We start from the raw sequence: 12,177 nt of genomic DNA, 5'->3' as shown, positions 1-12,177 counted from the left end.
GTCAGGAATTATTCATGCATTCCTAAAATTAATTTTTCACACTAAACCATTTAAAGGGAGACATTATACTATTCTATCAGCATTGTTTATCAAATACCTCTCTAACAGCAAACTTCCCTTTCTGCAGCCAACAATGAAGGCTGTATGCTTGGCTGCAGAAAGCCTGTGGTAGACCTTATCTGGACTCATCGAAGAAGCATACACTCTCATAAGTTAATACATCCGTATTTTCAGTTTTCATTTCATTTTTGTTTTTTAATATTTCCATTTTCCAGCCTAAATTCTTGTCTGTTTAATCTTTAAATTCTGCATCATTTACTTTAAGTTGCAACATTAACCTGTCCACCGCCTTTCTGTTTAAATTTGCACGGGCTTGTTTTGCAGTACAAAGCACAAAGCACCTTTCAGCATCACCTGAAAGCTCTTGCAAGCCTGTGGCAAAAAGAGAAAAATAATAAGAAAGCATGTGTTTAGGGGTGCCTGGGTGGCTCAGTTGGTTGGGCGTCCGACTTCGGCTCAGGTCATGATCTCACGGTTTGTGAGTTTTCACCCCATGTCGGGCTGTGTGCTGACAGCTCAGAGCCTGGAGCCTGCTTCGTGTTCTGTGTCTCACTCTCTCTCTGCCATTTCCTTGCTTGTGCTCTGTCTCTCCCTCTCTCTCAAAATAAATAAACATTAAAAAAAAAAACAAAGCATGTGTTTGTAGCGTGGGGGTGGGGGTTCCAGGGAAGGACGTGTTAGAGACCGTCTCCAACTGCCCTTTCCTGAGAAGGACAGTCTGTTTTTCATCTTTAGATAATGCCTCTTCTGTTCTTTCTGTACAATAATAATAAGTAGGTTGTTTTCTTTAAGGACCTAGCTTGACAAAATCAAAAGCTGACTATCCTATTTTGGTTCCCCCCCCCGCCCCGTAAAATCACAATTTAAAAATGAATTTAAAATTCACCTGTTGGCTGATTTATCATCTAAAGAGGAATCCAGCATGTTTAGGTATGCTAGTTACATTGTAAAACTATTTTTATGTAAGAGATTATTTTTTCTGTTTTGATTATCAAAATCAGCCCATTATACATTCACTAAAATTTGGTGAGTTTAATCACATGATGAAGAGTTCCTTTGTTACTTACTGATCCAAAATCAAAATCTTTTTTTCGTCCTGTTTTGAATCAAAGAAGTAAGAATCTGAACTCTGTGGTTTTTTTGTTTTTTGTTTTACTTTTTTTAATGTGTATGTATTCTCTTGGGAGAGGGGAGGCGCAGAGAGAAAAGGAGACAGAGAATCCAAAGCAGGCTCCAGGCTCTGAGCTGTCAGCAGAGTCCGACACGGAGCTCGAACCCATGAGCTGTGAGATCATGCCCTGAGCCCAAGTCAGACGCTTGACCAACTGAGCCACCCAGGTGCCCCTTGATTCCAGTGTTTCAATGACTGAAATCCTTAACAGTCCCAGGGAATGCGCTCATGGAACACACGGATTCGCTTTGGGTTCTGCTGGGGGACCGTGTTTCTTGTGGCTCATCTACGGGGCCCAACTGTAGCTCAATAACCTGCTTGCTCTAAAATCATACTGTTTGTTGTTTGTCCATATGCTGCCTTCCTCCTTAGGACTTCTAGCAGCAGAAAGTAGGTATCCCTTTGTTTTCCTCTAAGCTTTATCTTGTGTGCAAAAGTGGTCGGCTTTGCATGGTTCATAAGCGGCTTGACTCTTTCCTTGGCTGTTTGTGTTTAGATGTTTGATTGTGAATTTTAACACTGCCTGACGGCAAAATCAAAACGTGGCTGTATTGATTTCCTGAGGCATTACCATACAAATAATACTAACTGTTCACTTTCATAAGAGGAAGACAGGCAGTGTTAAAATTTTAACTAGACTTACTTCACATCGAAATTTCAAGCACGAATACGGTCATTTGTGGGGAAGGGGTAACTTTTATTTTTTTTATAGTTTTGCTTTCAAGAAAACATTCAGGGTAAGTGAATTTTCTTTTGACGATCACATAATCTATTTCACTGCTCTCTATTACTGACTGAATTTTCAGTTTATTAATGTGGAGCTGTGGAATAAACTCCCGAATTCATGTATCTCAACAACTGTTACCATCGGGAAGGCCATTTATAGACTAATATAATGGCTGGACTTTAATTACAAATGGACGTAATTTGATTATGTGACAACATTAAAGTAAAAAGTAGGTAAGAAATTAGACACGCACACAAATGAGTACAAGTAAGATTATGGCAATCTGAATAAGATGGGTGGATTGTATCAGTGTCAGTGTTCTGGCTGTGATGACACTACAGCTTTGTAAAATGTTCCCAACAGGGACACTGAGTAAAATATACAAAGGATCTCTGTATTTCTACGATTGCATATGGCCTACAGTTATTTCAGTAATTTCCATTCAAACAATAGAATAATTTACCTCTAGGTTGTGCTTACTGAGGAGAAGTATATAAGAAACAAAAATAAATTAGAAAATCTAGATGCTAATAATTGGATACATTGTCACATTCTCTTGCATTTGTTACTCATAGCTCCAGTTGTAGCTGATTTAATACAAAAATCTCATGGTACGTTAATTACCTGGTGCTGTGTAATGAATCCCCACAAAGCAGAATTTATCCTTTCATACTTTCTGTGGGTCAGGAATCTGAATATGGTTTAGCTGTGCACCTCTGGCTCAAGACCTCCCATGAGATTATAGTCAAGCTGCCGTCCGGGGCTGCAATCTCATCTGAAGGCCTGACTGCAGGAATGGGGATGGAATCCTCTTCCAAACTCACTGTCATTGTCATTGACAGGCTGCAGTCCCTTACTGGCTAATGGGCCCCTTCCTAGGGCTGCTCACGACACAGAAGTTTGTTTCTCCCAACATGAATGATCAAAAAGGGTGGGCAAAAGTAAGAATGTCCAAGACAAAAGCCACAGTATTTATAACCTCATCTCAGAAGTGACATCATTTCTGCCCTATTCTCTTCATTACAAGCGAGTTAATAAGTCCAGCCCACACTCCAGGGGAGGGATTTGATTATACAAGGGTGTGAATAGTAGGAGGCAGGGATCTTGGAGGCCATTTTAGAGGCTGCCCACATTTTAATGACTATGACAATGTAAGACACTTCCCATTTGTAACTGCTTGTATTTCTCCAGATTTAGCATGTGTCTCCTTTTTTGTTGTTGTTTTTTTAATCAGTAGACCTATCATGTCATTTGGAAATGAAAGCATCTTGGGAGTATCAAGTAGTGCTTTTCCATAGTTGTAACGTTTTCTATGAATGGGCACTTAACCAGCAAAATGCTATTTAAACTTCTTTGACAAATCTGGGCCCAACAATGGTGCTATTTGAAAACAGACTATTTGAACAAGCATAATGACATTGGACTTATAGCATCTGTGCTCTGACAGAATCCATTTACAGGGTGTACTTATTTTAACTAATACTAAATTTTGAGGCATCTGCCCTATATACATAAAGAATCTGAAGGATTTATCACCATGTGTAGGTTTTCATAGCTTGAACTGGATATAATTCAAATGCTTAAGTCCAAAATAGAATTTTCATTACAAGATTTGCTATTGCTTATAACTTGATTGATAACCAGAATTTGCTTTGTACAGTGGAAATAAAAACTGTTGTCCAAGGGAGAAGGGGAAGCTTTGACTACAAAGGGACAAGAGAGAACTTTTTTGGAAAGATGAAATAGACACTTTATTGGTGAATTTGAACTTAATAAATTATACTTTAGTAAGCAGATTTTTTAAAAACGCTCTTGTGCTTACAGGTAGGGGCTTTGAATAGGTGATATGAATGTGTGTGTGTGTGTGTGTGTGTGTGTGTGTGTGTGTGTGGTGAGTTCAGTGTTGTATAAATGGAATTGCTAATACAACAGGAAAGAGGTCATTGGTAACTCCAGAAAAGGCTAGACTAGGTACACATGATGAATTTGCTCAGTGATACTGGGTTTTATAGCTATCCATATAACTTTAAAAATATACACATACAAATATTTTATTACTGAACTAACTCGCACGCATGTGTATGCAGCTATCAGATGTATGCAGTATATACATTTATCAAAACTCATTGAACAATACACTTGAGATTTGTATCTCTCACTCTGTGTAAATGCTACCTGAGAGAGAGAAGTGTTAAAATCTATGCTGAAGTGTTTAGGGGTGCAGTGTAGTGATGGTGTCCACACTGTCAGGTGCCCCTTCATTAAAATAAATAAAACTTAAAAAAATGAAATAACAGGAATTCATGGATAGATAGTTACGTGATAAAGCAAATATCGCAAATTGCTAACAACTGTATAATGTAGGTGTCTCGGCCGCCCCGACAGGCAGGGCAGAAAATCCTTGTGGGTTCTTGATCCTGAGGGAGGGAGAGAAAACAGGGCAGGAAGGGGGACGCACAGAGAGTAAAGACAACACACGGAATCTGATCAAGCCTCTTTTTATTCAGAAAACTGTATCATATAAAGGTTTCAAGGCGGGAAAACAAGGCAGCTGACCTAGGTCGGTTGCTAGGAAACAGGGTTAAGGGATTAAGACTGGAGTAAAAGAGGAACCAGACTAAAGTGTTTTAGCACAGCGCCTGAGGGGCTGATGCTACCCTGCCTGCAGGCGGTTGATCTTTGATCTTCTGGCTTCTCCTCTGGCAGGGAGTGGCGCTCCCCTGCCTATTTTGCAACTCGCCTCAGGGAGTGACATATCCGGCTAGCAAATGGCCAAGCAGCTGAATCTTTGCCGCTTCCCACATGTAGGTAGTGAGTACACCTCTCCTTTCCACTTGCTATGTGTTTGAGATTTTTCATCATAAAACATAGGGGGAAATAATTTTAAGAAGACAGACTCAGCCTACTTTGAGACTGAGAATTTTTAACTTAAACATTCCATTTATTTTTCTGACTTCCTTTCAAATGATTTCTTCTCAGTCAGCTTTTTTATGAGATTTTTTTTCTACTCTTGTGATGCAGTTATTCTGGACTCAAAAGTTTTTATTGACCTTAAAAGTATTTTCTTCTTTAAAAAAATAAATTCTGAAAACATTTTTTAAATTTTTTTTAATATTAGTTTTTTTGAGACAGAGAGACAGAGGACAAGCAGGGGAGGGGCAGAGAGAGAGGGAGACACAGAATCCAAAGTAGGCTTCAGGCTCTGAGCTAGTTGTCAGCACAGAGCCTGATGCAGGGTTCGAACCCACAAACCGCGAGATCATAACCTGAGCCAAAGTCGGATACTTAACCCACTGAGCCACCCAGATTGCCCCAACTCTGAAAACATTTTTAAAATAGTTGACAGGTTTATGCTTTTTATTATTTCATAATCATAGCAGAAAATCTTTGCAAAACTTCTTATAGTATAATTCTTAGAAAAAGCAGAAGGTTCAAAGTTAAAGTGCATAATTATCAACCTAAATTTTTTTAATGTTTATTTATTTTGAGAGAGAGAGAGAGCACATGCACCTGCAAGCGGGGGAGGGACAGAGAGAGAGAGGGAGACAGAGAATCCCAAGCAGGCTCTGTGCTGTCAGTGCAGAGTCCTACACGGAGCTCAGTCCAATGAACCGTGAAATCATGACCTGAGCCAAAATCAAGTCAGACACTCAACCAACAGAGCCACCAGGTGCCCATATCAACCTAATTTTTTTATACAGAGTTGATCACCAAATGAATTGGGCAGAAATTAAAATATTAGCCTGAAGGAAGGGCTTGGTTACCTCCTAATTTATCATTGTGAAATTTTTGGACTGAGGCCTACAAAAATAAGCCTTATACAGGAAATAAATTGAGATTAAAGAGAGGATAGAAATTGGATGTCCTCTCGTGACAAAGTGCAAATTTTTCAGACGTGTTGCTGAGAGTGAAACATGATTTCAGGTGGAGCCAGTCTGTAGTAGAATGACTAAGTGTCACAGACCTGACTTTTGTGACTTGCTCTTCTGCTCACTACTGTAGCCCGAGGGTCATTTGACCCTTTTGAGCTTCCAGTTTTCCAAGGATAGAAAGCACGTGTGTACAGAACAGGATTACTGTGGAATCACATAAGGTAATGAGTATCCAAGCACTTTGGAGTGGCGCCTGGGTGGCCCAGTCAGTTAAGCATCCGACTTCAGCTCAGGTCATGATCTCACAGCTCATGGGTTCAAGAGCTGCATCAGGCTCTGTGCTGACAGCTCAGAACCTGGAGCCTATCTTCGGATTCTCTTTTTCCTTCTCTCTCTCTGCCCCTCCCAACTCATGCTCTGTCTCTCTCTGTCTCTCAAAAGTAAACATTGAAAAAAAATTTTAATAAAAATAAATAAAAGCACTTGGGAAATTATAAAATATTACACAAATACAAATAGCAAAATAATTTTATTATGACTTTAAGCAAACCGTGCTGGCAAATAAGCTATTTTCTGTGGTTAGGCATTGCTTTATAATACTTGATTTTCAATTCCTCAGAATTTACTTAGAAGAAAATAATTTTAATCAAACACATTTCATTGTGTCTTTTTGTACAAAGCCTTCTAACAAGCACAGCCTGGAATGCAAAAGTGAACGGTCCTGCCATTAAATAAACTGCCCCCTGAAGTGAACTCATGTGCTGTTTTTTGACTGAACATTTTCAAGGCAGTTACAAGTTTATTCAAAGGTTTTATAGGGGAAAAAGAAAACATCTTTTCAGTGTTTGAGAAAAGTGAATAGTTCTTTCAGATATGACAGGCTTAATCCACAAAATAAATACCAGTAGCAGTTAAGAGCCTGTGTGTGTGTATGTGTGTGTGTGCGCTGTGTTGTGTTATGTGTGTTGTCTTAATTATTACTACTGCCTCACTGTTTAAAACAAATAACAATGGAAAAGCCCAGAAGTGTCTTTGTGTACATATGTATCTTATAATGAATTGAAAAATTATAGGACATTTAGATGGTTAGGTCAAAACTATGCATTTATTTAATGTGAAAAGATAAAGGAGAAATGGAATAGAAAGTGTAAGTTTCCTACCCAATTTCAGAAACTTAAAATTTGGGGCACTTTACAGAAACTGCAATAGGCATCTGGAGTACAGCTATGGAAATGCTTCTTTTCGTGATTGAAAGGCCACAAAGTGAACTGCATTTGGGTACAGGATAAGACTATATAAATTAGTTCAGAAAAGGTGACAAGATCCAAGGAGGTTAAATAGACCTGTTGACCCGGTGGGTCTTGCCTACTGGAAACATAGGCTAACAAATACTTTTGTGCCTTTTTGCTTCCCAGCAAAGCATCCTCTGCGTCCATCAGAGCACATTAGACCCCAGGAGGAGGTGTTGAATTCATGCTCATTCACCTCCTCTCCACGTCTGTCTCAGCGTCTTGCTAGGCAGCCTATTTCTGTGATGCTTTGTTTTTTCCTTTTGTAGATCATTTACTTCAGGGTATAGTATGCCTGCTTAACACAGTAGCCTGAGAGCCGCTTCCTCAAGGCCAGGAATCCTACCTGTTTTCTCAGAACTCGCCACCTAGCACCTGGCAAAAAGCAGGAATGTTCAGTAAAGGGTTTGGTTATTGTCTGACCCGATAGGGTTCAGGTTCTTTTCTAGCCTCCGTATCCATGCATAAACCCCACATAGCTTCTTGTTGACGTTTCTCCTGTGTCTCCTCGTACAACCAATTCATGTAGTAAGTCAGGCAGAGCATAGACTTAGGGGTTGAATCTTGGTACTGCCACTTCCTCGACTTCTCTGAACCCCCATTCTTCTAGAAAAGTCAAGTGATATATCTACCTCACTGCCTTGTCCTGAAGATGTGCCCAGCACAGAATAAACACTTGAGAACTGGGAGCTGCTGTTATTATTATGTTTCTTTAGAACTTAATTCAGTGCATACTTTGGGGGGTGTTCTAAAATGAATCAAATGTAGACCTGCCTTAAGGACTTGATAGCACAAGAGAGTGAATGAGTGTACACAGAGGGTAACCCATGGAGTATGCTGGTTGAACAGATGTTGCTTGGAAGCCTGGAGTTCATAGACCAACAAGTGATACAGCCTTGGTCTGGTACTGCCCGAATTACTTCCCAGTGGTTAGACTTACCATCTTGGTATTCACTAGATCACAAGGTTGTTATACTTTTCTTTTAATTTTTTAAGTTTATTTATTTTTGAGAGAGAGCATGAGCAGGGAAGGGGCAGAGAAAGAGGGAGACACAGAATCCAAAGCAGGCTCCAGGCTCTGAGCTGTCAGCACAGAGCCCGATGGGGGACTTGAACTCATGAACTGAGATCATGACCTGAGCCTAAGTTGGATGCTTAACCAACTGAGCCACCCAAGCACTCCATGGATTCCAAATATCTTTTGATTTATTCATTTTATAGAGGCAGAGACAGAGCACAAGGTAGGGAGGTAAAGAAAGAAAGGGAGACATAGAATCCAAAGCAGGCTCTAGGATCTGAGTTGTCAGCACAGAGCTAGACGTGGGGCTCGAACCCACAAACTATGAGATCATGACCTGAGGCGAAGTGGGATTTCTAACCAACTCAGCCCACACCGGCAACCCAAGGTTGTTTTATTATAGAGTATTCATAATCTGCCACCTAAATTATGTATCTGCATAAGTGTTGCTGGTAGAAACAATAGAAACTAGGTAAGATTCCACTAAGATAACTGAATGAAAGTTATAATTAGATTTCTGTGCTATCTGCTGAATTTTTTAAGTATACAAACATTTCATTGGCATTTTTGTTATTGCAGTTTAATAAGTCTGCAAGTTGAGAACTGGCTTTAGTAACTTCATAAACCTGGTATCGTTGAACTCTACTATTGACGATGTGCAGGGGTCAGGGGCTCAGTGGAACATTTGGAACTAATTCCTTCATATCATCTCTTGTTTTACAAGGCTTTCCATAAGGGATGATGAGAGAGCTGCCTTTGAACTGATTTCCAGAGTTTTGTTCCCTACTCAGAGCAAAGTAAAAGTCCCGAGAAGAGCAGGTAGAAAGAAGGGGATTTGGTTAATGCCTTTTCAGGAACAGCAAGAGAAATGAGGACTGATTTGTGCGTTGCACTTTTTTTTATTCTACTTGATACCCACTCAGTGTTTTCAGTGAAGGAATACCAAGAGCCTGGTAGGCATAATCATTCAAAATTTAAAAATATCCACAGTCCCTTCAATAGGCGAATGGTCAAACTGCCATACATTCATACCGCGGTATACTGCCCAACAATAAAAAGGATTAAACTATTTAAACCAATAAAAAGAGTTAAACACAGCAAAGCGGATGAATCTCCATAGAGCTATGCTGGGTCAAGAAAAGCCAGATCTCAAAAAGATGCGTACGGTATAGTTCCACTTATATAGCAACTTCAGTAAGACAAAACTACAGAAATGGAGAACAGGTTAGTCACCGGGAATTAGGAAGGGACAGGAGGAAATGAGTGTGGCTGTAGAAGGGCAAAATGAAGGGTCTCACTGGTGATGAAAATACTCGGCAGCTTGACTACCAGTGTCAGTATTGCAGTTGTAACGTTGCATGGCAGTTTTGCAAGATGTTCCCATTGGGGGGAACCGGTTAAAGGGTACATAAGATCTCTCTGTATTTATCTCCAAAAGTCAAATTTGTAAAAAAAAAAAAAATTACCCACAGTAATTTCCACATGGATAACCACTTGATTTGTGCTTACACCCTGAATCTTTACCATAATTAAATCATACCGCAAAAAGCAGTTGCTTAGATAGCAACTTTGTTTTCCCATTGTAGAACACTTGGAACATATGGACAAGAACAGAATGAAGTATAAATAGGAAAGTAAAGATCACTGCTGTTACGCTTTTGGTGTATTTCATTCTATTTTTTTCCTGAGCTTACATATGTGTTTTTTTCAGTCATGGTTGGGAATATGCAAGTTTTTGTGGTTTTGCATTCAGCTTTCTTGAATTTCAGATCATGAGGATTTCTGTCTTTAAAATTCTTCAAAAATAAATTCCATGTGACTATATATTGCATTTTGTGGATGTTCTACACTTTATTTAATTATTCTCTAATTATTTGATATTTTACCCATTTTCTATGATAAGTATGCTCATACATAAATCTTTTTTGCATTTTCCTAATTTTTTTTTTTTTTTTTTTTTTGGAAATGGAATTACTGAGTCCAAGAGCATTTTTAAGGCTCTTTGATATATGTTACCAGATTGCTCTCTGGGAAGTGATACTAATTTACATTCTCACCAATAAGTGCATGCAATTGGATGAGGGCCAAGCCCAGAAGTAATTAGAAACAGCACAGAATTCCAGAACAGGAAGATTCAAGACTTTTTATCATTATCTAAAGCAGAACTTCTCAACCTCAGCACTATCGACATTTCGGGCTGCATAATTCTTTCTCATGAAGGGCTGTCCTGAGTATTGTAGGATGTTTAATAGCATCCCAGGCCTCTACACACTAGATGATAATAGCACAAACTGTCCCCCGACCCTAACCATAGTTGTGACAACAGAGATATCTCCAGACTGCCAGATGTCCCCATGGGGGGCAAAATCGCCACTGCTTGAGAACTGATCCAAGACTTACATATGCCAACGAGGCACTTACTGTCAGGGTTTCTCAAACACTGTGTACACTAATGTTGTGAAGCTAGCCTCGTAGGGTTCTGTCTCTTCGGAATGTATGTGCGCACTGTCTGCAGAGTAAAATAATCATTTCTTTAAAGCTGTGTAAGTGACTTTGTTACTCCCCAGTATATCTTTCCCTACCGATGCCTCTCTGGATTCCTGGTTATAAGAAGGAATTTTAAAGGATGTGATCACACTACCATTTCCTTTGCCCTGTGGAAATGATTGGCCCTAATATTTAATACGGTATTTGGAAGTATCGGTCAATATGCTCAGCCTTTGTCTTTGTCTTTTGAATAAAAAGGGCCTAACAGATTCAGAACAACTTGATTCTCTTGACTTTATATGTAAAGGAAGGGGTAAGAATGCATTGGGATTTTTACTAACTTAAGTTTTAGCCTTAAAAATCCTAATAAGCTTATTTTACTCAGCAGGAGCACCCAGTCGAAGGCTTGTCCCTCAGATTTACGGCTGGCTTTGCCTTCAGTACTTGATGGAATGTACCTGTAAGAAAGGCTCACCTCTGTTATTTCTGTAATATTTTAAAACGTCATATGGTCATGGACAGGAAACCTTCTTCCTAATGTATAACTTGCTGCACCCTGATCTTCCAGTAACTCAGTTATAGTTAGTGAATTTCCTTAATACAAGTAAGACCAACCTCAATCTATATACTTTGAAAAATGAGAAGCACACAAATACATTGTTGCAAACAGAAAAATCACTGAAAATACTCTATCCTTAAGCAATATGAAACTCATTTAAGTCTATCGAGTACAGACATGAACCTTTGAAGTTCTGTTTGTTGGTACATTGTTCTGAAGTGCAAGATCTGCGTTACAAAGGTTGGTTTGACATTGACTTTCTGTACTGGCTGTTTCTTTTCTGCTTGTTTCCCTTAGGAGCAGTCTCACAGGTGCTGGACAGCCTGGAAGAAATTCACGCTCTTACAGACTGCAGTGAAAAGGACTTAGATTTTCTACACAGTGTTTTCCAGGATCAGCATCTTCACACACTACTAGATGTAAGTCTGTCCTATTTTTTTAATTTGTTTATTTTTAGCGTACTTCTTTTTTTACTTTACTTGAATTTCCAGGCATCCATCCTAATTAACAGTCCATTTTCAGTTGACTTCAGTCTGTGAGAAAGGTGAGAAATCATCAATTATAGATTTGTAACTGAAATAAAGTATATATAGTACAAAAGCTTATATAGCCTTGCAAGTCACTGCAAAAAGACTTATATGTCTATTTATATGTGTGTGTGTATATGTGTGTTTCTACTAGAGGATCCACTGATCTTAGCTGTGACTACTTTTTGTTGCTCTAAACATGTTTTAAAACATTATACCTGAAGCAGGAATATAAGAGAGAGAAAAGTGGGGCGCCTGGGTGGCTCAGTCCATTGAGCGTACAACTTCAGATCAGGTCACGATCTCACGGTTCGTGGGTTCGAGCCCCGCGTCAGGCTCTGTGCTGACAGCTAGCTCAGAGCCTGGAGCCTGCTTCAGATTCTGTATCTCCCTCTCTCTCTGACCCTCCCCTGCTCGCACTGTTTCTATCTCTCAAAAAAACAAATAAAAGACATTTAAAAAATTTA

General features: G+C 39.4%; 1 protein-coding gene across 4 annotated transcripts in view; it reads left to right on the top strand.

Annotated features, from left to right (window-relative positions):
- The window catches only part of CASK (calcium/calmodulin dependent serine protein kinase), a 362,608-nt gene that overhangs the window by 265,870 nt on the left and 84,561 nt on the right, over positions 1-12,177 (top strand). For 3 of the 4 annotated variants that reach the window (XM_029929408.1, XM_029929407.1, XM_029929406.1), the window contains exons 11-12: positions 1,604-1,621; positions 11,481-11,602. In XM_029929408.1, the coding sequence (XP_029785268.1) occupies positions 1,604-1,621; positions 11,481-11,602 (140 nt within the window). The remainder of the gene's footprint in view (positions 1-1,603; positions 1,622-11,480; positions 11,603-12,177) is intronic. The other variant, XM_029929409.1, reaches the window with a different exon arrangement.

This window comes from Suricata suricatta, chromosome X (assembly GCF_006229205.1).
Source record: "Suricata suricatta isolate VVHF042 chromosome X, meerkat_22Aug2017_6uvM2_HiC, whole genome shotgun sequence".
Taxonomy (NCBI): domain Eukaryota; kingdom Metazoa; phylum Chordata; class Mammalia; order Carnivora; family Herpestidae; genus Suricata; species Suricata suricatta.
The sequence above is the reverse complement of the archived record's forward strand: the minus strand, read 5'-3'. Positions and strand labels throughout refer to the sequence as shown.